General features: G+C 44.5%; 2 protein-coding genes across 3 annotated transcripts in view; both read right to left on the bottom strand.

The window, feature by feature from the left end:
* Positions 1-985: 985 nt before the first annotated feature.
* Ropn1l (rhophilin associated tail protein 1 like) lies at positions 986-9,530 on the bottom strand. The gene is made up of 5 exons (XM_057790025.1): positions 9,266-9,530; positions 7,356-7,479; positions 6,196-6,357; positions 1,589-1,764; positions 986-1,135 (listed from the first exon to the last, which is right to left on the bottom strand). The coding sequence occupies exons 1-5, from the start codon at positions 9,394-9,396 to the stop codon at positions 1,072-1,074; spliced, it is 657 nt and encodes a 218-aa protein (XP_057646008.1). The 5' UTR covers positions 9,397-9,530; the 3' UTR covers positions 986-1,071.
* A 2,066-nt stretch (positions 9,531-11,596) lies between these two features.
* Positions 11,597-24,948, bottom strand: part of Marchf6 (membrane associated ring-CH-type finger 6) — a 63,802-nt gene continuing 50,450 nt past the window's right edge. For both annotated transcript variants that reach the window (XM_057789595.1, XM_057789596.1), the window contains exons 22-26: positions 23,458-23,592; positions 22,017-22,106; positions 19,717-19,849; positions 17,682-17,817; positions 11,597-14,921 (exon numbers count right to left, since the gene is read on the bottom strand). In XM_057789595.1, the coding sequence (XP_057645578.1) occupies positions 14,831-14,921; positions 17,682-17,817; positions 19,717-19,849; positions 22,017-22,106; positions 23,458-23,592 (585 nt within the window). In that variant the 3' untranslated portion in view covers positions 11,597-14,830. The remainder of the gene's footprint in view (positions 14,922-17,681; positions 17,818-19,716; positions 19,850-22,016; positions 22,107-23,457; positions 23,593-24,948) is intronic.

The raw sequence follows: 24,948 nt of genomic DNA, 5'->3' as shown, positions 1-24,948 counted from the left end.
TTGAGGATTTGACCCTGACTCAAACAAACAAATAAACCCGGTCTTTGGCTTTGAGATCTGTTGGTTGCACAGAAGGAGCAGGGAAAGGTGACTCGATCACAGGAGAGCTCCATAAAAACCATGTCAGGCTGGGGACGTGGCTCAGAGGTGAAGAAGGGCAGACCCGGAGGATGAGTCCCAGCACCCACAGCGGGCAGCTCACAATCCCCTGTAACCCCAGTGCCAAAGATCTGATGCCCTCTCTGTCCCCAGAGAACACGCTCACAATCCCCTGTAACCCCAGTGCCAAAGATCTGATGCCCTCTCTGTCCTCAGAAAACAAGCTCATAATCACCTGTAACTCCAGTGCCAAGGATCTGATGCCCTCTTCTGGCCCCAGAGAACACGTTCACACATGCACAGACACACACGTGTGCATTTTTGAGACAATCTTATATCAGCTGAGAAGGCTTGCTTTTAGACTTTTGGCTAGTGTTCTCTGTGTGACGTTCGACAGCAGAGGAGACTCTTCCAGTGTTTGCCTTCTCAGCGAGGGTCGGGTGGTGTGGGGTGGGGTGGGGGACCCGGATCTTTGTGCTTTAGCATCCTACCACTGAGGTACATCCCCCAAACAGAACTAATGTCTCTCTCTTTTCTTCTACCCCAGCCCCACTCCAACTCTGTTGTTTCTTGAGCCAGCTCTTCAGGGTTATAGCTTTCAAAATGATCACATCTCATCCAGATTAGAAAATGTTTAAGGCCCAACTTCCAGGGGAGTCTCGGCATTGGGGAGCAAGTGTCTGTGCATTCCAAAAGGGCTAGACACTTAAAAGTTCCCACTCCATTTCCTTCCCTGCACTCCCCTGCCACTTTGAGGTTGTCACCTGTACGGCCCTCCCAAGACACAGTGAGAAGCAGTCACTACACGGTCCCGTGAGCACCTGCCACATTACAGTTCCACCGAGAAAGAGCCACACACACACAGACGTGGCTAATGACAGGCTGTATTTGGCGCCAAGGTCTTCAAAGGCACTACATTAAATGTGCTCTTCTCTGTATTAATGGTCTTCAGAGCTTTCTCTTCAAGGCTTCCTATACTGTCTTTTTTGCAACAAAGAAGTCCGAAAGTCCTATCATGCCATTCTTCCTAGATTCTCTGGAAAACAGATGGAGATGTCATTAGAAATGTCATTTAACAGGGTACCATGTAGCTGACAAGGTTATCTCAAGCACTGGGCCCTTGAGATGCCTCACCACAGACTCCTGCCAACAAGCAACAGCTGAGCAGAACAGCTCTATTTACTTGTACAAGAGTAGATTTTTTTTTTCTAGGTAAAACATCAGTGCTAGGAGCCACTCTTATGTTAGCAAGCGGGCAAAAGTTGCTCAGAACACACTGCGGTTCTCGTGACAGGCAGTGACCATTGTAACTGTCCCATGCCTCCCACAGCAACTCTTCGTTACCGATAATCTCTGAGAGGCTGCTCCTCTTCGACACTGCTGGAATCAAGGCGAGCATCTTTGCCTTCCTTCCACCAGGGACACATTCTCAGTAAAGAGGTGGATTCTCCAACTCAGCCCACCTGAACCCACAAAGAACTGTACTTACGACTTCTCTCTTAAAGTGGCAAGATAGGTCTCCGTCTCCGAGGCCAGGAGTTCTGGGTCCAGTGAACTCAAGTACTGGTAGATGTAGGAAAAAGTATCAAATGGAATCTGAGCAGGCCCACCCTCTGGGTCAGCAGTGAGGATCTCACAGACATTCTTCATGGCGGTGTTCAGTGTCTAGGCAGGAAATGTGATAGGGCAGTCACTCTTGGGGTCACAGAGACTTAAAGGCAACACCAGTAACAGAAACCCAAGTGTGCTCTCCATCTTGGGGAGAAGATCTCAGTGGAAGCACAGCTTCCACAGCATAAAGCAGGAAGGAAGGCTTGACTAGGATGCAACTGACCAGACACAGTGAATTCGTGGATTTTATACCTGTTGTAATCTGCTGACCTGGCCTGTCACCTGGGTATCCTGTCCCTTTAAGAGACAAGCCCCACCCACTCCCAGCCCCCCCCTTCCTGGGAGGACAGCCTGTTCTCTCTCTCTTTGCCCTTCTGCCTACCTCTCTTCCCCTTCTCCCTCCCCTGCTTCATAACCCGTTACTCTTATGCTATTCCCATTACTCACTAAATAAACTCGGCACCCAGGCTCTCTCTGCATGGCATATCTGTGTGTCTCCTGCCCGCCAAGGGAACCCACCCGTCTTGGGTCACCTGCTGGCACCCCTCCTGGCACAGACCTCGGGTCACCCACGTTATGAATAACAATATCAAAATGGAAATGACTGCCATAGACAAGGTAAGTATACTGGCTGGTTTTCTGACAAGCCAGAGTCATCAGAGAGGAAGGAGCCTCCGTTGAGGACATTCCTCCCTGAGATCCAGCTGTAAGGCATTTCTCAATTAGAGGTCAATGGCGGAGGGCCCAGCCTTTGGTGGATGGTGCCCTCTCTGGGCTGCTGGTCCTGGGTTCTATAAGAAAGGAGGCTGAGTAAGTCACAGGAAGCAAGCCAGTAAGCAGCACCCTCCATGACCTCCACATCAGCCCGTCTCCAGGTTCCTGTTTCAGTTCCTATCCCGACTTCCATCAATAACGAGCAGCAACTGTCGAAGTGCAGGCTCAATAAAGCCTTCCCGCCACATCTTGCTTTTCAGTCGTGAAACCCTAAGACAATGAATACACCACCTTTAATCATGGACCTTGTCCATGTGGCTCTGGGTCGGGAGTCCAGCGCCATTTAAACACAAACTTTAGTCACTGCGACCCCACCGGATCCAGAAAAACACTCTGCATGACGCTTAGGGACACTGAGAACCAGTGCTCACCAGAAGAGGGCATGACCAGCAGCGCAGAGGGCACATGCCAGGGCAGATGGCCCTGTGTGTCCTCAATGCCCCTGCTGCTCAGGTTTTGACCTCACTCTCACAGAAGGCTTCAGGTCTCTGTTCCTTGAGAGAACCTTAGTTCTAGTTGGACTAGAATGGCTCCTAAGAGAAGCTTAAGGGCAGAGTGTATGCTACGCAGAACCCAGCAAGCGCAGAACTTAGAAGGATCTCAGTGACACTACGGCGGCATCCAAAGGGACACGTGAGCAGGCAGGAAGCCGCTACTACTCACTTCTTGTGTGGCACTGGATCCCCAGCGGGTGCTGCCATTTCAGGAGCCTGTAGGACCCTTAGGAGGTGGGACTGAGCTAGAGGAAGTGGGCTGCCAAGAGGGCTCAGTTTGAGCCTCAAGTCTCAGCTTTCTGAGCCTGCCACTGGAGCACACGCCTTGCCTACCACGATGAACAGCATCTCAAGCCAGGAGCCAGCATCTGCCTGCTCCCTTTCGATGCCTCTTGACAGGCTCTGGGATAGAATAGCACCCAGCACGCCCACCAGCTCCTTTTGGAAGGTAGTGTTTGCAAAGCAGACGATGAGATGGTCTCTCTTGAGAACCCTAACGAGTTCTCAGTGTACGTCCAGGCCACAGAGGCAACACAGGCTGCACACGTGGGGCCTGCACGGGCAGCCGTGGTACTGTCAGTGCGCTAGTGACCATGTGGGGCTTGGGTACCTCCCTGCAAGCACAGCCCACACTGAGACAGAGCTCACTCTCCACAGTGTGGGGTGGGGCAGGGCAGGGCGGAGCCGACCCCTGTACAGGAAAGGCTCCGCGCTCCCAGCGGCACTCTAGCACTCTAGCACCTCTATGGTATCTGGTACCCCAGAGAATTAAGGCAAGCAGCAAGGTCAGTGCCAAAAAGTCACCTAGGTTAGGGGACAGGAAGGAAGCGTAGGGTGACAGAAAAAAACAGGAACTTGGGTTTTGATGAAGCTCCATTCTTTACAAAATGGTGCCACCTAGTGTCACTCGGATTTATTTTCATGACTGGAGAGGTGGGACAGAATTATCATAAATCATGAATTATCTGTTTCTCATTGTTAATTCTCATGTTAATATCAAATTTTCATGCCATTTTTAGAGACATATGCCATCAAAATCAACTCCAAATGTTAGATATTAATTCCATGCTCTGAAAATGTTAATTTCGGAGTTCCTGATGAGCCCAGTGACACAGTTTCTCTAATAATCAATCACATCTGGCTTTGTCTTTCCAGGGAATTCCCACTGGGCAGCACAGCCTTTGTGAGGACTTCTTGGCAAAACTGGCCTTTGGGCAAAGAACTGCTCATGCCTCGACCACCGACAAAATGCACAATGTCCAGACAGGACAAGCAGGATACAAGAAAAAAGACTGTCAAACCTTGCCAAAATAGGGTAAGACAGCTTTAAATTTTTTCCTGCCTCTAAAAATGGTCTGAAAAAAAAGAAAAAAAAATAAATAAAAATAAAAATGGTCTGTCAGTCACTCTAGGCCTTAGTCAAAGTTGGCTGCTCCAACATTGCAAATGAGACTTTGGGTGATTGCCCATGTAGCCAGTTGTCTGTCATTTACTGTACATTTTAAAAGCCACTTGGTGTGGTGGCACACGCCTTTAATCCCAGCACTCGGGAGGCAGAGGCAGGCGGATCTCTGTGAGTTCGAGACCAGCCTGGTCTACAAGAGCTAGTTCCAGGACAGGCTCCAAAACCACAGAGAAACCCTGTCTCGAAAAACCACAAAAAACAAAACAAAACAAAACAAAAAACACCTGATTGTACTTCCTGCCTACTCAAGTAATATTATTTCCCTTCCCAGGACTTTAATGGGATTGAAGACTAGATAGTCATAGTTACCTTCTTCTCATGACTTAGCCAAGCCATTTCTAATACAAGACTTAGACTCCTTAAAATAAAATAATTATTAAAACAGTTAACATATGTTTCATGCTTAATATTGTTTATGCTGGTTGTAATTCTAATTTTTATACTTGATATCTGTTCTTATTGTATATAGTTTTGTATTTGGTTTAAAACCCTCTTATTTAGACAAAAGGGGGAGCTGACGGGGAACCTCCTTCAGTCAGTGGCCTTTAAGAGGCTGGACCAGGTTGGGCATGGCCTTGGGTACCAAAAAGGTGCAGCATTCCCCCACCCCGTTTTCACACCTGGATGTTGGATTCAGTTCCTGTTCCCCCCTGTGATCTGTGAGTTCCTCTTTAAATAAAGAACCCTTTATTATACCCAATTCGGAGCTATTGTGAGATACTTGTGTTCCCCTTCAAGTTGATGCTGGGCAATTCTATGCAGAGAAACTTTTTACAAAGTGAAACAGAATAAGAAACTTGCACGTGGAGCAAAGCTGGGGAAGAAGGGAACAGAAGCAATTGCAGGTTAAGTGCCCTTCCAGAAGACCTGAGCTCAGTTCCCAGCACCATGTCAGAAGGGTAACAAGGGATCCAGCACCCTATTCTGGCCTCCAGAGGCACTCATTCATCTTTACAACCCCCAACCCACACACATACAAATGTAAAAATTAATAAAAAATTAAATAAAGACCCTTTTTAAAGATGATGGACATTAAACAAGGATTATGAATCACGTGCAGTTATATAACGAGGAGTGCAGAGACTGAAGGAGCAGTGCAACATGCTCATCCAGCCAGCAGAAGGCTGCTGCCACTCCTGAAGTCCCTTTCTTCACAAACACCAAGTCACCCTTCACTTCACCACACGCTGATCACACTGGGGTCTCCCAAGGAAGCTCTGCCCACACCCTTCCAACTCATGCCCAAGTCCCCAGGCTCATGAATCCAGTGATCCTCAACCATCCTGCTGTCTTAGTCCTAAACTGCTGGAGTTACATTGTAACGGCAGGACAGTTACACTGTATCTACTACTTATCAATACTGGATAATAGGTCAAATGCAATGGAATTTAATGTCTCTTTCCACAGATGAAGACATGTTACCAGATTTCAAAACCATACTGTTTAATAAAAGAACTCATTTGTACACCCCATTTGGAAACCTAGATACATTCCAAGACTATCCATGTGTTTGCTCCATTCTTAACATCTTTTGAATTGAGGTCTTCATCACATAACTAAGTCTGGAAAAACATCATTTCCAGAAAAATTTGATTTTTTTCCGAGAATGTTAATAAAGTAATCAAAATGTTTTCTGTAGCTACTTAAACCCAAGTATTTTTTGACCCAAATTATTTTTAAGCCAGGCATATAATTAATTACACAGATTATAAGATAATAATTATAATATTGGATGCTATTTAAGGTACATACGCCACCCAGGGAGCTGCAGCCAAGCGCTAGAAACTTTATCCACTCGATCTTGTCTTCACACGGGTCCAGCTCCAGGAGAGCTCTGAACTTTTCTACCGGCAGGCACAAATTTTTCCACTTCTTCTCAAGATCGGATAATTCCACGTATTGTTTGTGGCTACACTGTTTAGGAGACACAATATGACACGTTTAGTGTAAGCAGGAAAAGCACGTGAAACTAAAATGATGCTTCTGAAGGCTGGGTAACCCCTATGTGCACGCGGAGGGGGTATGGGCTATAGATGGGGGATTGCATCCACCTGGTGATGAAAGGGGGGAAGGGGGGCAGCTAGAGGATGGCTCAGTGGAGAAGTGCTTGCCACTCAAACACCCATCGAAAAGCTGGGTGCGGTGGCATATACTTTAAAATCTGGTGTCACATCCTCTGGGTTTGTGAGCCTGAAACATTGTGCTCTAGGTTTAGTGAGAGACCCTGTCTCAAAAAATAAGGTGGAGAATATACAGGAAGATATGTGAGCTGACTTCTGGTAAACACACTGCAGACTTGTGCACACTCATGGACAGACAATCAAGTATGCATGCACATGTGTGCACACACACACACACAGGAAAGGAGGAAGGCATTAAGGAGAGGAGAGGGGAGAGAAGGGGAGGAGAGGGAAGAGGAGAAGAGGGGGAGGGGAGGGACAATGAAGAAAACAGCTCTACCCTGACCTCCTGACGTGAACATGCAGACATGAAGCACATGTTTCCTACTGTCCACATTATTTCCCGGTAAAAAAGGAACTTCAAACCCAGAGAAGAATGCACATCTGCAGTCCTCCCACCCAGAAAGCTGAGACAGGAGGGTCACCTCAAGTTTGAGGATATCCTGGACTATATGGCAAGTTCCTGTCTCAAAAAACTAAAGTATGAAACAAATGTGTGGGTGTGTGATCTCTGGTACACACACAGCCCATGTATCTGCACACACACAAACATATCCACACACACGCCCAACACACATTCACCAAATGAAAGTAACATCTATACATGAAAAGCTAGCAATTGGGGTTCTTTAAATGTGGCAGGACAGGCCTTGGGACAAGAGGCAGCTGTCCCAATGTTGCAAGGGGCACAGCGCGGTACCCGAAGCACAGGCAGTCAAGGGGGTCACCCACCTGCTTGTGCAGGACTTTCAGGAGCCCCTGGGTCAGGCCTGTGTCGGTCTTCTGAGTGGCCACAGGCATTTCAATTCTGTCCTTTACAGGAAGTGGGTCTCCTCTAGACAGGGCTGAAAAGTACCTGGAATAAGAGACATCGCTGAAGAGCATCAATACGCAGGGAGCACCCAAGGTACGCAGAGACACCCAGCAAACGTGCTCAGAGCTCCCAAGGCCAGCTGCAAACACTGAAGTCTTGGTACCTGTAGTGCCATCTCTAATTGGTCTTGATGATAAGAACCTCGAGTCTGATATAGGAGTAAATGCTGAAAGATCTGAGAAGCAGAGCAGCCAGCTGCTAGTTCCTACTTCTACTCAATCCTCAGACCGAACGGGCAATCTTGTCTCTGGGACTCCTCAGGCTGAATGAATGCCTTGAGCTCCCATCTCCTCCTTCCTGTATATACTCCCCTCTGCTATGCTTCCCGTCTCTACTGCCCTAGCGCTGGGATTAAAGGCGTGTGACTCCCAAGAACTAGGATTAAAGATGTGAGCCACCACCACCTGGTCTGTAAGAGGCTGGCCTTCAGGCAAGCTTTATTTATTAAAATACAAGTGAAATGCCATGACAACCACTGCCTAGCCTCTATGGCTAACTAGTGGCCCGCTCCACACTCTGATCCTCAAGCAAGTTTAGTTAGAGGACAAACAAAATACCACTGCAGGTACCTCTGCTGAGAAATCCTTTAATGTGTGCCCTGGTTTCCCTATCAGCAAAGCAAGCATGACGATTGATATCTGAGGCTCCCGGAAGCACCAAGTGACAGAGAACTTGGGTGGGAGCCAGGGGGACCTCACTGTACCGTTATCTCATTGTTGCTCATTGTTCCACTTCCTCCGAGAGCTTTGAAAACGTGGACAAAGGGACCACACCCCAATGTTGTGCTACTTCACTTTTTAAAGAAGACCTTTATTTTTAGTATAGGTAATCTACATGTGGGTCGGGGCACAGGAGTGCAGATGTCCTGGAGCCGGAGCTACAGACCTCTGTGAGCGGTGTGACAGGGTGCTAGGGGTTTAATTCAGGTCCTTAGGGAAAAGCAAGCAACTACTTTTAAAGCTGTCACCTCTCTGGGCGCCCCGCGCCTAAGGCTATTCACTTTTTAACAGCTGTTTTCTGAGGTATTCGACATTAAACACTTGGGCATACTGTGGTCACCTACTTTCCACTTTCCCCTCGTTGCCAGGTCCTTCCCCCTCAATTGTTTCTTTCAAGGTCACTGAAAATGCCCTGGCTGGAAGGCAAACACAGAAATAGCTCGGGGCAACCATTCAAGAGTGATCTCACAACAGGTTTGTCCAGGGGTACCGAACAGGGTCTTGGGCTACAGTTGTTAACCGAAGAACTTGTAGCCAGCAAAACAAAAGAACAGCAAAATGAACTTAAAACACCAGGGCAACAGGTATGGTATGTATGAGCCACCAAACACTGTCTAAATCTGTCACATAGGCGGACACGGACAGTGGAGACAGTAGACCAGAAGAAACCCTCTCTGTTGGCCCCTTAGTGTCAATTCTGCCTACACTGCTAAGACTTTTGTTCCTCTAAGGGGTGATTTTAGAAGTGGCAAAGAACTCTCTTGTAAAAACCAAAAGTAGTAAGATTATAATGGTCTAGTCCCAGCTAAGGTTTATGTTTCTGTTACTAGGGTGTTAATGTTTGCTCGCTGTGAGCTGTGCTGTCCAATTTTCGTGGATGACAGCCTTTGCACACCTCATCCTGGGGAGGAGGCGGCATAAGCACACTGTTCTAGGCGGTTTTATTTATAAACGCCCCTGTAGCTGATTTTTAACTCAGTCTTTAGTCTACACTCAGAACTGAGGCGTCTGTACTCGGTAACCGAGTGAGGTTCTCAGCCAGCGCTTACCCCGCTGACCACTGCAGAACGTCCACCGGCTGCGTGCGGATGGCAGCCTTGGTGAACTGCTTCAGGATGTCGGGCAGCTCCGGGGGAATGTGAATCTGCTGCGCGCAGAACATGGTGTCGGGCAGCGGCATCGCTCTTGGCGACCGCACCGGCGCTCAGGCGTCCGGTGTGCTGCGGGGAGGAGAGGCAGGAGTCAGCGCTGCGGCCGGGCTCCGTTTCTCACCGGCTCCTCCGCCTGCTCCTGGGGGAACTGAGGCCCAACCGCCCTTCGCCCAAGAGCGCGCGCGCTTGTGGCGTGAGGTATCCAGGCAACCTGAACTGCGCAGGCGCACAGTCTTGACGAGCTGAGGATACCAGCCCTGGTTTAAGTGACCACCCCTGCATAGGGTAGAGCGCTGTTTTCCTAAAACACAGGTTGAGCCAGTTTGAATCCCAGGAGGTCATCAACTGTCTTCTGAAACCAGGGCCTTGGCTTGGCACCTCTTGCTGTGGACTAGGCTCCATCTGGTCCACATGCACCGCGTCCCCCACATGAATACACTTTTCCAAAATAAAACAGTTTTGGTAAAAACCATTTACGTTGATAGAATGATTAAGAACTCTCAGCGTTGACAGAAATGCTCACATATCTGGGGACTACAGAATTTCCTGATGCCTTGGCTACACTGCTAATATAGCTAATAATATATTTGTCCTACAAAGGAACTTAAGCCTGAGTATGAGGAATAAATGAAAATGTCCGTGGAGACTGGCACACAGCGTGGTTTCAGTGACTCAGGCTCGGGCAGGGCTGAGTTGGGAGACCAGCCTGGGCAACCAGTCTGTCCCCAGCCCACACCACCACCACAAAAAATTAGGCACATGACCCATAAAGCTGGAAATGCCGTAGAACAATCTGAACACCAAGGTACTTGTTCTTCTTATTCTTAGTGAAGTCTCTTAGAGGTTTAAATTTTGACAATTTTTTTCCTTAAATGAATATATCTTAAAAAACAAAAACAAAAAGTGTGCCTAGCTCACGACTGACCTTCAAAAAATCATTTTCCTCCAGAAGTTGCCGTTTTGGGCCTTGCTTAGGGCTACCTCACTTTGCCCTTGATTACCTTACCTGTGGTGTCAATCGGTTTATCAGTTTGCTTCTCATTGTGTAACCAACATCCAATTACTTCAGTTTTCTCAGCATCTATGCACCCCTGTGAAGAATTCACTGTCTACCTATGGGAGTGTGTTCTTTACCAGACCCACAGACAGCTGCAAGGAACTCACCTCCTAAGCTAAGAACAAGTGTGTGGTTCCTGAGCAAGAAGCTCCTCCTCCAAGGGTGTCCTAAACAACAAATGAATATAGGTACTACTATATAGGCAAAGAAAAGGATTCATAAATGAACACTGTAAACTGATGCAAAGAGCTATAGATTCTCTGGAGGAAGCGGTGAGGTCCCAGCAGTCTGCCTGTGTGCTGGCCCCGGCAACTGACGTGCCCCTCTGTGGGCTGTGTGTTATAGATTCTCCAGAGGAAGCAGTGAGGTCCCAGCAGTCTCCCTGTGTGCTGGCCCAGGCATCTGACGAGCCCCTCCCATCTTTGTCACTGTTCTTCACTGGTCCTTGAAGTCAGACATCTTCCCTAAGAGACTAATTTCTTGGTCTCTTGACACACTCTGTTTGAAATGAGTAGGTAAGAATTAATGGCCAATTTTCTGAGTACTGATTTCCTTTGATGAACTTACAGCTTCACAGATTAAAAGATGTCTGTGAGCCAAAGAGCATTTTTTTCACCACTCCCACATTAAGTAACAATGTATCTAACTGGGTGGAAAGAAGGAAAATGTTGAATGTTTTTGAAAAAAAAGTTTTTGAACTTAGAAATAAAAACATCAGGGCTGGAGAGATGGCTCAGAGGTTAAGAGTATTGCCTTTTAAGGTTCTGAGTTCAATTCCCAGCAACCACACGGTGGCTCACAACCATCTGTAATGGGGTCTAGTGCCCTCTTCTGGCCTGCAGGCATACACACAGACAGAATATTGTATACATAATAAATAAATAAATATTTTTTAAAAACTTAAAAAAAAAATAAAAATGGCCCCTAAAATCAAAAGATCTTTTTACCGTAAAGGAGAAAAAGTCATGTAACCCTTTCATTCTCTGGTACATGGTTTCTGACACGTCCTTAGCATGGTCTCCATCCCAAAGAAGGCTCACGGCATGAAGACGAAGGAAGGGGGCAGTTCAGCCTGGGGCACAAGCGGAGAGGCATCACTCATCCCAGGAGAATGCTCTGCACTCAGGTTCAGAGTAAAAACACACAACCGAAAAGAAAACAAGGCTACAACTAACATTCACTTTATTCAATTCTGTTCTCTTTAACTCAGAGGCAACAAATGACCACATAAAAAAGGGAGCATTTTTGAATATATATACATAAAATCAGTCTGGGTGAGGTGTTTGCGGTAATAGAAAACTGACATCCCACATCACCGAGTGTTCTATCTCACGCCTAAAACAGACACTCCTAGGTCTTAGCCGTTCATTTCCATCTAAGGTACAAGGGACTGTCATGATTACAAAATGAGGCACTCATACAAACACACAGGAATGGAAACACACATACCTTGTATACTGCCTATCTTTATACTAATGCCAAAGCTATTGTTGGAGAGTATTTGAAAGAAGCCCTTACTCATGACAGCTGTTTGTTTGAAGATTTGACACAGCAGTACGCTGAAAACAAAACAAAACATCCGACTGACAGGGCAAACAGTGTGGATGGGGCAGCTCCAGCCCCGTCATAAATGAGGTCTTCACAATACTTCAGTGGTACTTTGTTTCCATCTTTTCCCTTGATAATGACTGAACTGTTAAGATTCTAGAACTGTTTTAGACAAGAACTTTGAACGTCACAATGTAAAAGTGAGGCATCCCAGGAACTAGCCTAATACTCTCCATCCTGGAGAGGAAAGGAAGAAGCTACTTTGCAGCACCGTGACGAGGGCCAGAGTTCTTGCATAAGGGCACCAGCTCCTGTGTCTGCAAACACAGCAGTGTCGAAGCAGCCAAATGCATCTTTTGTGTTTGTCTTAAAAATTCATCAGGCCAACCTAAATTTAAGAATAGACTTTGACTACTAGATAAACTCATCAGAGGAAAGTTACTTTGTTACTTATGTGAGGAGAAGGACAATCGAAGATTTCATAGTAGTACTAATCAAACCAAATGTTGAAATAAAGATTACTTGTTCGCATCTGGAATAGAGATGTCCTATCTCCTTCTTTCCCCTAGAGCATGGGAGTCGGGGGTGGAGGCCACGACCAAAAACACAGAACTTTAAGGTTGGCTACATACAAAGTTTACATTGGCATTTTCTTCTGCTTTCACCTAGACTATTAGTACCTTGTCATTTAAAAATCAACCCATAATTTGCTAATAATGAACAACTACATGTTTCAAACTGACCATCTAATAACTGGTCATGTAAAACTAATCCCAATTGGTGATTTGTCTTCAAATTACAAATAATAAAGCACAAAGGTCTTTTCTAGTAAACTTCCTTGAAGACTGGATTAGCCCAATTCAAAATGAAGCAGAACTCTTTAAATTCCCTGTAAAAACAGGCAGCAAATAGAAACACAGTTTCTGAACTGAGGGTTTTAATGTTTGTATATATGCATGCCACCCTAGCAAACGTTATTCACGATAAATCCTTGAGAATATATTTAACTGAAAGCCACAGGACACAACACAACTGAAAACCTTGGAGGAATTCCTCAGTAAGAGGACAGAGTCTCCTGCCAGTAATATGGGGCAAATGCTGGTAACCTGTACTGCTTGTGTTTGTTTTTCAAACAAGGTTCATTTAAAATTGTGGAGGATTAATAACTTTTAACTTTTTTGTGGTAGCTCCATACATTCTTTAAAAAATAAAAATGAAACATAAATAATATTATATGCCCAATTCAGTGACATCTTTCTCCCCAAAAGATTCAGTTTTATAGTCCTATCCCATGACAGGTGGCAGCACATCATAAAATGCTAATTCTTTATAGCAGGACTGAGTCTGTAAGTGAAGGTGGGTTTGCTAGAGGGACCCTACTTTATGCACCAGAGAAAGAACTGCTATAAAGTGACAGACAGTGTTAACACTGGATCCCATGGTGAGCACTGTTCTTGTTTTAAATATACTGCGTTTTAAAACAAAGTACTTGCTTATCACTTGGTGAATAAAAAAAAACAACAAAAGCTGAACACATTGTTCTTAATTTTGGTAGCTTATGTTTGGCTTTTGTACTTAAAAAGAGAGGGGGAAAAACAAAAAACTCCACCTGCGGGTTTTAATACTCTGTGGAATTCCTTTACAGCCTAGGAAAGCTCCTACCACTACCCTCACAGTACACCTTCACCATTAAACACTTGGATGGCGGACCAACCATCCTATTCTTTTAAATTTCAAATGTGGGCTTTGGCTAGGGGAGCTAGGTTGAGCATTCTCTTCTCTACGATTCACAGCACGTCTCCAATGCGATCCTTCCTACGGAAAAATACCAGCTCAGTCCGCTTCCTTTCCACAAATAAAACATAGTTTTATTTGCAGTTTACCACAAACAAACGGCTTTGAAAACGGCTGGCAGCACACCAGCACCATGGTGGGTGTTCCAAGTCCCACAACACGGCCCAATGTGAGCCTCCGGCCTGTCACAATGCCTCACATGCATGCTGTTTGTATGATGGTATCCCCTAAGGCTGCTCACCTGGCATGACACTTTTGGCCACTGCTGACAGAAAGAAAGAGCTGTATGAAGGGGAAGAAACTAATGAAAATCTTCACTGATAGTTTATCTTTCTAAGTACAGACATGCCCCTAACAAGCACAAAACCCCAACTCCCAATGCTAATCATTAGGAATAGTAAATTATCAAAATTAAAAATAATTTCCTCATCTAGCACAACATACTATACAATATTACAAACACAGACACATGAAAACAATTGGGCAGTAGAAAACGTACAACAGCTTTGGTGTTACAGGGAATAACTTCCACACATGGCTGTCTGTGAGGCACTCTGTCCATGCCCCTTACCAGACTCCACCGCTATGCAGCTCCTGGTAAGGACTGACCAGCCAAGGCCAGGACGCAGTGACCCGGTGAGAAGTGCTGGCAACACCGTGAACTGTGCTCCACGGGATGTCACTCAGTCTCGCCTATGCACTACTGCTCTGTGGCACATTTTCCTGTCGATCACAGCAGGTCCAAAATAAAGTGACAACTAGATTTAATAAATTAATATACATTTGTTAAAGATGTACAATGCACATTCTGTTTAATCCAAGGTTTAGGGCATCGAGGAACTCCTATTTACACATGTACAGATCTCGGACAGCAGTGATGTCGCAGATGCAGGGAGGAGCAGCAGTGCCAGATGGGCCACTCTCTGAACGCTGAGGACACAAGTCAAGTATGTTTAACTTAAAAACAATGCTGAGAGATCATGGGGAGAATCTCCAAAGTGAGAAGTCCACAAAAAAAGGACATGGGAAGGCAAGGAGAAGGTCAAGGAGCTGAGATAAGCAGTTTATTCCTGGGACGACTGTGGAGGTGGCGTGGATGGGCCTTGCTTGCCAGATTTGCGTTCATAGTTTACCAGGCGCTGCCCCACAAGGTACCTAGAATGCAAAAACAGGCTGGTTACTTTCCTGTACAACTCACACATTACTAGGAGCAAGGCTTGCTGTGAGGGGTGGTCTGTGGGAACATGCTCGTGGTGTGCAGGTGGAGCCTTTCTTGCACTTGGGGAGGTTAGAGGTCCTCCTGACTGCAGACACTTGTTCCACAAGAAGGCATTTCTTTTTTACAGTTTCTTAGGGTTCACACTATATAAGCCACCTTAGCATTCTAGACTTTAGGAAGCAGACTACGAATATGATGGGCAAAGGGCTGGGAAGTGGAAAAAGCAGGACCTGAAAAACTCTGGTTCTAGATCAAGGGGGCAATGAAGGGCCAATTTCAGAAGGGTCAAAGGTGCTGGTGAGACCGAGTCATGAGAATGAACACAAGAGTGCTGCTGACTTACATGCTGTGAAAAGGGAAGAGGCGATGGCAAACAGGGGGCATCTAATAGTGAGGTACATGGTAGCGAGGCTGGAGAACCTCCAAAAGAAGACTGACAACCCCTACTCCCCAGCAGGACAGAGAAGCTGCAAAGAAGGCTGAGTAAGCAGATGTCCTGGGTACCCACACCTGTGATGGCAGGTGACAAAGTCAAATAGCAGCAAGTTGTCAGAGATGGGAACACATATGTGGAGGCACCCACTGGAGGCTTCAATACAGACCTGGGTGGGCCGGGAAAGCCATACACGTGCGTGCTGAGACTAGTGGAAAATGGAGCCTGCATGTAATAAGCTGTCAGAAGAGACGGCTGGGACCCCAGTTTATTTTTAATAACAAGAATGGTAATGCCATGCCATGTGATTATTTTGAAGCTAGGAAAACACACAAAGCCATGACAAAGACTTGGCACATGGTTAGAGGTAGCTCCATGCGGCTACCTCTGTTTCTAACCACTTCGTGCATCACTTTTCTGTCAATGCACACGAGAATAAGACATCACTCAGCTTCTGCGTAGATCACCGGTTATAATGCCCACAAGTCTTACTGCTCTGTGTACATGATCTCAGCATCTTAATGCCTTTCCTCACAGCTAGTTCTTTTCTTGACATTAACCATTCCTTAGCCGACTGGTGCCCAACAAAGCAGTGGCTTTTGAAACTGAGGATTTTATAAATTTCCTAAACGCTGGTGCTATCTGACAGAATCCATGGAACTGTACCCAACACACATCATCACATGTATCAGGATATGCCAAGAATGGGGGCAAAGAAATACAAGCATATACAGATTAAGTGATGGTAATTTGCCCAAAACCCAAACTGATTCAATGACAGAAACAAAATTCTGAACTCATGTTCCACTCTTTCAACTTCCCTCCTGTACCCTAAGTCCTCTCTCCTCTCTCCTCTCTCCTCTCTCTGCACTCCTACAGCACATCAAGCTATGCTGAGCGGTAAATACACAGACAAACAACACATGCTAAAGAGGGCACTGGGCCATGCAATAGGAAATAAAACGTGGGAACTTTTCCTCAGTGACACAAAACCAGAAAGTGGTTACAGGAGGGAAAAGGGAGGACTAAGGGGAAAAGGGAAAGAAACAAAAACGATGCCTGGAAATGCTATGACGAAACAGTATTCTGTCTGCTGATAAAAACTAACAACCACCTAAGAGACGGGTGGGCACAGAGCTGGGAAGACTGAAAAGGGTTGACGTGAGGATGGGGAGGACGACTCCAGAATGAAGAGGAGGTAGGAAAAATTCTGCAGTCCTCCTCTACCAAAGCAGTGATTAAAAACTGACCACATTAACACCATCCTCTTCGACTCACCTGCCAGTACATGTATCTTTATTGTCACTACATTTTTAGAGAAGCCTTATCCTCCATGAAAACATTTCTCTTAGGTAACCTCAGAATAGGGAGGGTGCTATGGAATCTGTCTCAAGCAGGGCATGCACAAATGAAGGGCAGCACTATTAATACTGTTGTGATGGCTCCAGACAAACGGGCACAGGCAGTTATGAACTTGCTTTCTTTGTAAGACACATGATAGGACTCAGACTTCTCTCAAGCCAGGGAAGTTTGATGTGGGATGTCCTTCTGTATATTTGATGCTTTTATTGGTTGATAAATAAAGCTGTTTTGGCCAATGGCTTAGCAAAGTAAAGCCAGATGGGAAATCTGAACAGAGATAAGAGAGAGCAGAAGGAGTCAAAGAGACTCCATGTAGCCGCTGATGGAAAAAGATGACAGAATATTTAAGTCATAGCCTCGTGGTGATACACAGATTAATAGAAATGGGTTAATTTAAGATATAAGGGCTAGCTAGGAATACGCCTAACTCTTTGACCACAGTGTCGTAATTAATAGTTTCTGTGTGATTACTCGGATCTGTGCGGCTGGTAAATGAAAGTGCAGTCTGTTTACAGAAGTTCCCCAGTTTTACCCTCCTCAGGATGCCCTATTTCCAGCCATAAAAACTCCACGCACTCAATCTGTTAGCAAACCCTGTTGATGCTACAAAGTAGCACTTCATTTTTCTCATATGATTTATCATGCCACAAAATGACACCACCTTAAGAGTAGCTAGAAGGGGGCTGGAGAGACGGCTCAGAGGTTAAGAGCACTGGCTGCTCTTCCAGAGGTCCTGGGTTCAATTCCCAGCAACCACATGGTGGCTCACAACCATCTGTAATGAGATCTGGTGCCCTCTTCTGGCCTGCAGGCATTCATACAGATGGAATACTCCATATATAATAAACAAATCTTTAAAAAAAAAAAGAGAGTGGCTAGAGGAACAGAATTCTTAACTTACTTGTCATTTTTAATGTGTTCATAAAGGCGCTTAAACTGGCGGACCTGGAAGGACAGGATCCCCATCAACACAACGACCATCAGTAAAAACGGGTAAATCCGCCGGTGGACTAAGTTCTGCATTTCCGCAGTAACACCTGGTAAACCAAGCAAAGATAATTTTATTAAAGTAAAAGAAATGGACTAAGGAGCCTGTGGAGTAAGAAGAGGTTAGGCCTTTCCCTAGGAAGAGGAACCTGAGTACAACAGAGAAATTCACAAATGCTGACCGACTTGCAGACTGCACACAGGCAGTGAGCCATACACTAACATCTGCTTCTCTTCTGTGAGATAACTTGAGAGCAGGTAGGTGTTGCACAGGTTTCAGCAAATGCAGACATCCTGGATTCCACAAGCAGTTGGTGGTGTCATCTATATATTTCAGCTATATCACCATTTAAAAACGGCATTGGTACAGTGGTTGACCAGCTAGGTCTCATAGCAGCACTCCACAAACCAGGCATAATGGGACACACATAGAATCCCTGTGATAGGGAGACAGAAGCAGGAGACCCAGGTCCTCCCCACCTACACAGCAAGTTCAAAGGCAGTCTGACTACCTGAGTCTTCCCGCCCCCTTTGCACAATCCCAAACACAACACATAATCAAACAAGCATTCATTTTATAACATTAAAATACTTCCTTTTCAAATTCCAGCTAAAGAGTTTTAACTTTCCTTTGGAATAAGGGAAACTATAAAACCAGAGGAAGTATTCTGAAGGAAGTCTCACAGCTGGCTCACCCATGTACTCTAGAACCCAGTGTAGGGGGCTGGAGAGATGGCTCAGAGGTTAAGAGCATTGCCTGCTCTTCCAGAGGTCCAGAGTTCAATTCCCAGCAACCACATGGTGGCTCACAACCATCTGTAATGAGGTCTGGTGCCCTCTTCTGGCCAGCAGAAATACACACAGACAGAATATTGTATACATAATAAATAAATATTTAAAAAAAAAAAAGAACCCAGTGTAGCTTGAATGTCCTTCTACTCCATTCCTTAAAATCCACAATTTAGGGAAGATGCTCAATCTCTATGACCTTCAATTTCCTCATCTCTAAATTGAAGCTGATAAAACCTCCAAGAGGTCTTCTAAGAACAATAGCCCAGGGTGGTGAGATGGATTAGATAGTGGAGAACCTGGGTCTGACTCCTAAACTCACATGGGAAATTTGTAGTAACACTGCTGCAGAGGTAGAAACAGACAGATCTTGGGTTCAGTGGCTAGCCACCTTGCCTAATAAGTGAGCTCCAGAACATGAAAGACCCCGTTTCAAAACAACTCCTTATTGTTATCTAAGTAACAATATCCAGAGCTGTTCTCTGGCTTCCCCTAACACACACACACACACACACACACACACACACACACACTGAAGAATAATAACAGTAACAATGTAACCACCAAGACAGTGCCAATAAGTGCTTTACTATTCATTTACTACTGTTACTCCTTTTATTTTCCCAAGAGGTATAATAAAATTTACTTTTCCCCTTTCATGCAGACAGGATCTTGATGTTAGTACAAACTGGTTTCAAACTTAAGATCTTCAAGCTTCAGTCTCCCAAGTGCTTGGGTTATTCGGCACCTATCCCATGTCTCCAATGAAATTTCTAATCCATATATGAAAAGGTTAGGTACGGAAATCAAACAGTAATATTGTGTGTGTGTGTGTGTGTGTGTGTGTTTCCAGAAAGGGTTTCTCTGTTTAGCCTTGGATGTGCTGGAGCTCACTCTTGTAGAACAGGCTGGCCTCAAACTTACAGAGATCCGCCAGTCTCTGCCTCCCGAGTGTTGAGATTAAAGGTGTGTGCCATCACCATCCAGCTTCAAATAGTAATTCTCAAATCTACATACTATCAATGGGGAGACTGTAATGTACCTCAATAAACAAACATAAAAAAATAGCCAGTAGGATATTCTAAACAGCCAAAACAGCAACAAGCTAACTTTTGTTTAACGTTAGTATTTTAGTGTCTAATAAAAGGAGCATTACCCACCTAGAAGAGGAACCACACCAGAAGCTATGACATATGGTACACACAGGGAAAGTAAGAGCACAGAGATCACTGGAGCCGCCAGCTTACGAATGATATAATGAAGGTCGATGTTCCGAATGCCATTTGCATAAACCTGAAAAGTGGAAAAGTAATAGGGTGTAGGACACTGAAATGTTCAGAAGATAAAGGTGGTTGCCAACAAGCCAAAAATCCTGAGTTTGATCCCCCGGACCCACATGACATCAGGAGAGAACTGCCTCTCCCAGCTTGTCTTCTGGCCTTCACATGAGTGCTGTGGCCCCCAGGAAACACTACTTATCTTTGGAAAATGCTACTATGATCTGCGGGGATTAGAGAAATGGATGAAAGTGCGAAACCATGAAAATGAAAAACACTATTGTAGACAGAGGGATAAGACAGAACTGTCTTTATTTTTTTCTCTTGGCTTCATAGCTTCTTAGAAGCTAGGATGTGGCCCAACTCAAGTCCTTACTCCAAGATCTGAGGAACAAGCAGGCTTAAGCCTCTAAAGACACGGCCCACCTCCCAGTAAGGCAACCCACATGCACCATCACTACGGAGCAGGCATCCCAGTGCTTCTCAGTCAGCCTGCATTACTGCTTCGCATCTGTGTCCCCTTGTCCCACCCCCTGACTCTAAAGTACAACAGACAAAGGGATCCCACAAACAAGGTTTCATAGCTCCCAACTACAAAAAAAAAAAAAAAAACAAACCCCTATTTCTAGGCATCTGTGCAGAAGGCAGAGAGTTTCAACTGGGAGACATTGTAGTAGACAGGCTCCTGTTTCTCCTTGAAGGGATATGCTGCCACAGGCACACACAGAGTGGCCTTCTGATGTACTATTTCCTGGCCCTACTCTTGGTATGAGAATCAAGAGCTTGATCTTCATGTATGCTGGCCAGAGAGAACTACTGTCTTCAATTTCTATACACCAGGAAGAAGTGAGTCTTAAAACTGCTGCAGAGCTGTAAGACTACCTGCCTAGCAATTTCCTAAGAATGAAAAAGTTGAGTTATCCTTGAGTACATTTTCCAGATAACTAAAGTTTAAAGAAGCAAGTACTAAAATCTCTATTTAGGCTATTCAGATGGAAGACATCTTTCTGATATGAATTACTGTGCTTCCTACTGATTAGTGTTCAAAAATACAACCTACTTTTCTCAAGTTTAGCACCATGATAACCAAGTTTTCTGACAGCTCCCTAGTACAGCGGCAGTCTTAGATGCTATGCAATCAGAGTACTCCTAAGCAGCCCGGCCCTATCTGTTATTGAGTAGTATCTTACTTTTGTCAGGACAGGCTAAGAAGTCCGAACGCCAAGTTTCATCAGAATGTCTGTAGTGAAATGTCTCCGCTTTAGACAGTTATAGGTATCTTAGTTTACTGGCTAACCTTCAGGTGGGTTATGGTGACTGACAAAAACCCGCCATAATGAGTGAAAGCGGAGTAAGTGCCTTGACATTTTTGGTATAAGGATGGTGTTAAGCAAGAGGCAACTGGAAGGCAACTGGAATGGAAGCACCCAATCCTTCCTCTCTCTTTACATAAAAGCCGGGTCACCCTCCTAACCCCACACTATTGAGGGCAAATGTCAGCTAGAGACATCCTGAACCTGCAGGCCTAGAAAGGACCATAGCAAAGAACCCTGATAAACCTCATTATACACTCTCCCCAGCTTTTTGAAACAGGGCCTCATGTGGCTCAGGCTGCCCCTAAACTTGCTATATAATTGAGGATGACCTTGAGCATTATCCTCCGGCCTTTGACATCTCAAGTGCAGGAATACAACAGCAGACATGGCTATTAACCAGCTTTTTATCATTTTTTTCTCTTTTCCCAAAAGCCTGCCTGCAGTCTCAAAATCCCTTCTTTTTGGCTTATCAGTTCTCTAAAATTTTGTTAGTCTTTCTTAAAAAAATAAATAAAACTACATCAGCTAGAATTCAAAGCTACTTCTTTAATAATTATTCATTCTCAAGGCATATTTTAACAACTATACATCAGAAAGCAAAACTCTTAAAAAAAGAAAGAAAGAAAAGAAAAGAAAAGAAAAGAAAAAGAGACCGGCAAGTTGGCATAGTGGGTAAAAGCACTTGCTATGCAACCCTTGAAAACCCAAAAGTTGTTCTACATAGGTACACACACACACTTAAAAAACAAACTATAGATGCACATTAATGAAAACAGAGAGCTCAGAAAAGCAGAGTCATGGAAACTAAACTCCATTAGCTAAATACAACCACAGCCCACTTCAATATATTTCTCTGAACTGGCTTACCTGTTCAATGACAGTTTTCAGCCACCACTGAGGACCCATCAGAGTTATAGCTGCGATAATTTTGGCATGTAGCACTCCCAGTGCCCAATCCTACAGTTAGAAGAAACCAAGAACACTTAACACATCTTCACTGACTTTGACATAAGCCTACACAATGCTGTTCAGTTTCAGAATGGAACTGCACAGAACTGGGAACGTTTAGTTAAGCAACTGACAGCTGACAGCTTTTGGGAAGAAAGACTTTTCTTTAAGAGTTTTAGTTGACCAAAAGGGAGGCAGAAGCAGGCGGATCTCTGTGAGTTCAAGGCCAGCCTTGAGTGAGTTTCAAGACAGCCAGGACTGTCACACACACACACAAAAACAAAACAAAACAAAACAAACAAACAAACAAAAACAAAACAAAAAAAAAAACCCACATCTTAGACGCCTCCCCACCTTGCCGCAAAAAAGAAATCCTTTGCCGGTGGGAAAAAGTCACACTCCCATGAGTATCTATGGGCAGCACATATTTTTTGGATTAAAAATACTTTTCTTCCCAAAGGAACCAAGTTGAAAGCCAGTAAGGAAAGGGGAAATGAATCTGGGAAGAGTGGAGGGAAGGGATGAATATGATTAAATGATCAAATACATTGTACAAAACTCTCAAAATACAAGGGACGGGGAATAATATGTAAAAGCTCCTTTAGAAACCTAACATTTTTTTCTCGAGAGAATATAGAAGTTTGAGCATTAAGTAAATGCATTTACCAGCAAGCAAGTAAAACAAATGCTATTATTTTAACAACCATTCTTGTTGCTTTTCCTGTGTTACTGGTATGGACTGAGCTAACTTACTCCATAATAAAACATTTTAGACCTAAGAAATTACTCCAAAGGCTCGCAAGCTCAGGCATTTGTGGTTTTCCTGAACTATTACCAGAACAGGATGTCTTCCATTCCCAGTACTACTGAAACCAGGGTCCTCATGGTACCCTGCCTCCAGCCTCTCCCCTTCAACTGGCCAGTGACTACCAATGCCTGCCACCCCATCGAGGCATTTTAAACAACGTACACCAGACCCTACAAGCACTAGTCCCCACTTAGAACCATAAATCCTTACCACAATATGAAATACTCCCTTAAATTTTTTTTCTTAATTTCATTATTTATTTCAGGGAGACAGGAACAAGGGCATCCCATGGCATAGGCACAGATCAGTTCTTCATATATGTGAGTCCTACACAGCAAGCTCAGTGAAGAGCAACATTTTAATCCCCAAAGTATTCTGAGGGAAGGATTTATGAGGCCTTCACATTTTAAAGTGAATTATTTTAGCAACTTTACAAGGGTTCCTAGAATAGGAAAACAATCTTCCTAAACAAACTGCATAAACTAAAATAATCAAGATTTTTTTTTTTTTATCCCAAACTATTAGCAACAATCACAAGGAAAACACACATACCTGCCAAGGGTAGAAAAGGGGAGTCTGATCAAGAGGGACCCTCAGAGGAGCAACAATAACCAGCTCAAACAGGAGCCCCAGGAGCAGTGGGACAACCCCAGCCAGCAGCACAGCAACTATCAGAGTCTTCATTATCTAGCAGGAAACAGGACACCTAGTTATTACAAAGGAGACTCTGTTCTAACAAACTTCAGTCACTGTAATGTTTGTTCCCTCTTTGGCCTGATGTCCAACGGGGCAAATTATACTATTTTGTAAAATTATACTATTTTAAACAACATATACACACATTTTTATGTTAGATATTTCAGTGGAGTTTCTTTTTCTAATGCATATATATACATGTGCTGGGTACACCTGTACCCCAACTATACAAACACAATTGAAATCAGAGGAAAATCTCAAATGTCACACCCCTCCTTTGTGAAAAGTGTCTCACTGGCACAGAACTCATCGATTAGGTTAGGTTGGTCAGTCTGGGAACTCAACCAGCAAGTCCTCCTGTTTCTGCCTCTTCATCACTGAGATTACAAGAACATGTCACCCTACCCGGCACGTTATCTGGGTACCCCAGCTTGTCAGGCAAGAGTTTTATCAGCCTAGTCATCCCCAAACCCATTAAGTGACCTTGCTAGAGTGCACGAATGCAGAGCTCTAGCTGCAACAAAACCTATTGCTATTATGGATTGTTGCTATAAAACATACTTTCCCAAAAATTTCATCTACTGTTATATTCAATAAACAAGATGACTTTGATGTTTTCTTCAAAATATCCTTCTCTGTACTTGCCTTTTTTTTTTTCCTTTTTTCTTTTTTGGTTTTTCGAGACAGGCTTTCTCTGTAGCTTTGGGGTCTCGAACTCACAGAGATCTGCCTACCTCTGCCTCCTGAGTGCTGGGATTAAAGGCATGCACAACCACCACCCAGCTCTGTACTTGACTTTTATTGTCTGCAAAAGTCTACTGATTTGCCAAAACCCTGATCCAACAGCTACCTAACTCATAAGCTGATCTGTGAGTCTTCGGGTGAACTGGTGGTTTATCCTGACTCCAGTTAAACTTATTCATCAAACCAATCAGACTGACCCCACTAAAATAGTCTGGCTTTCAGGTGAAGAAATGATGCCTATCTTTTCAATACATTAACAACTATGGCTAGTGCATTCACAACAGAGCTTTAGATCTGGATTAAGTAGCAAAATAAGAAAATATTGACAAAAGGAACTAGAAAATACTTGCAATAAAATCAGTCTTAAAGTGACTTTGGGTTTGGGTGACCTTTTCATAAGGTGGCTTCAGTGGATAAAAATATTCTAATATATGCCAAGCACAGTATTTGTGGAATACATACTACCTCTTTACATGTGAAGATATGATAGACTACCAAATAAAACTACAGTTAGCTGGGTTCTGTATTAAATATTGATAAGTTGCTCATTACCCTAAGGAATAAGGAGCAGTTAACTCCCTCCACTCATAACCTACAATAATC

Source organism: Chionomys nivalis, chromosome 15 (assembly GCF_950005125.1).
Source record: "Chionomys nivalis chromosome 15, mChiNiv1.1, whole genome shotgun sequence".
NCBI classification, from domain to species: domain Eukaryota; kingdom Metazoa; phylum Chordata; class Mammalia; order Rodentia; family Cricetidae; genus Chionomys; species Chionomys nivalis.
This window is presented reverse-complemented; position numbering and strand designations above follow the sequence as displayed.

What these genes read in the sequence shown, in the direction of transcription:
- Ropn1l (XM_057790025.1), bottom strand. Translation starts at nt 9,396, where the DNA reads ATGCCGCTGCCCGACACCATGTTCTGCGCGCAGCAGATTCACATTCCC. An exon ending in GTTCTGCAGTGGTCAGCGGG is followed by an intron (nt 7,480 to 9,265) that starts GTAAGCGCTGGC and finishes CTCTTATTCCAG; the next exon opens with GTACTTTTCAGCCCTGTCTA. An exon ending in GCCACTTTAAGAGAGAAGTC is followed by an intron (nt 1,136 to 1,588) that starts GTAAGTACAGTT and finishes TCTGTTTTCCAG; the next exon opens with AGAATCTAGGAAGAATGGCA.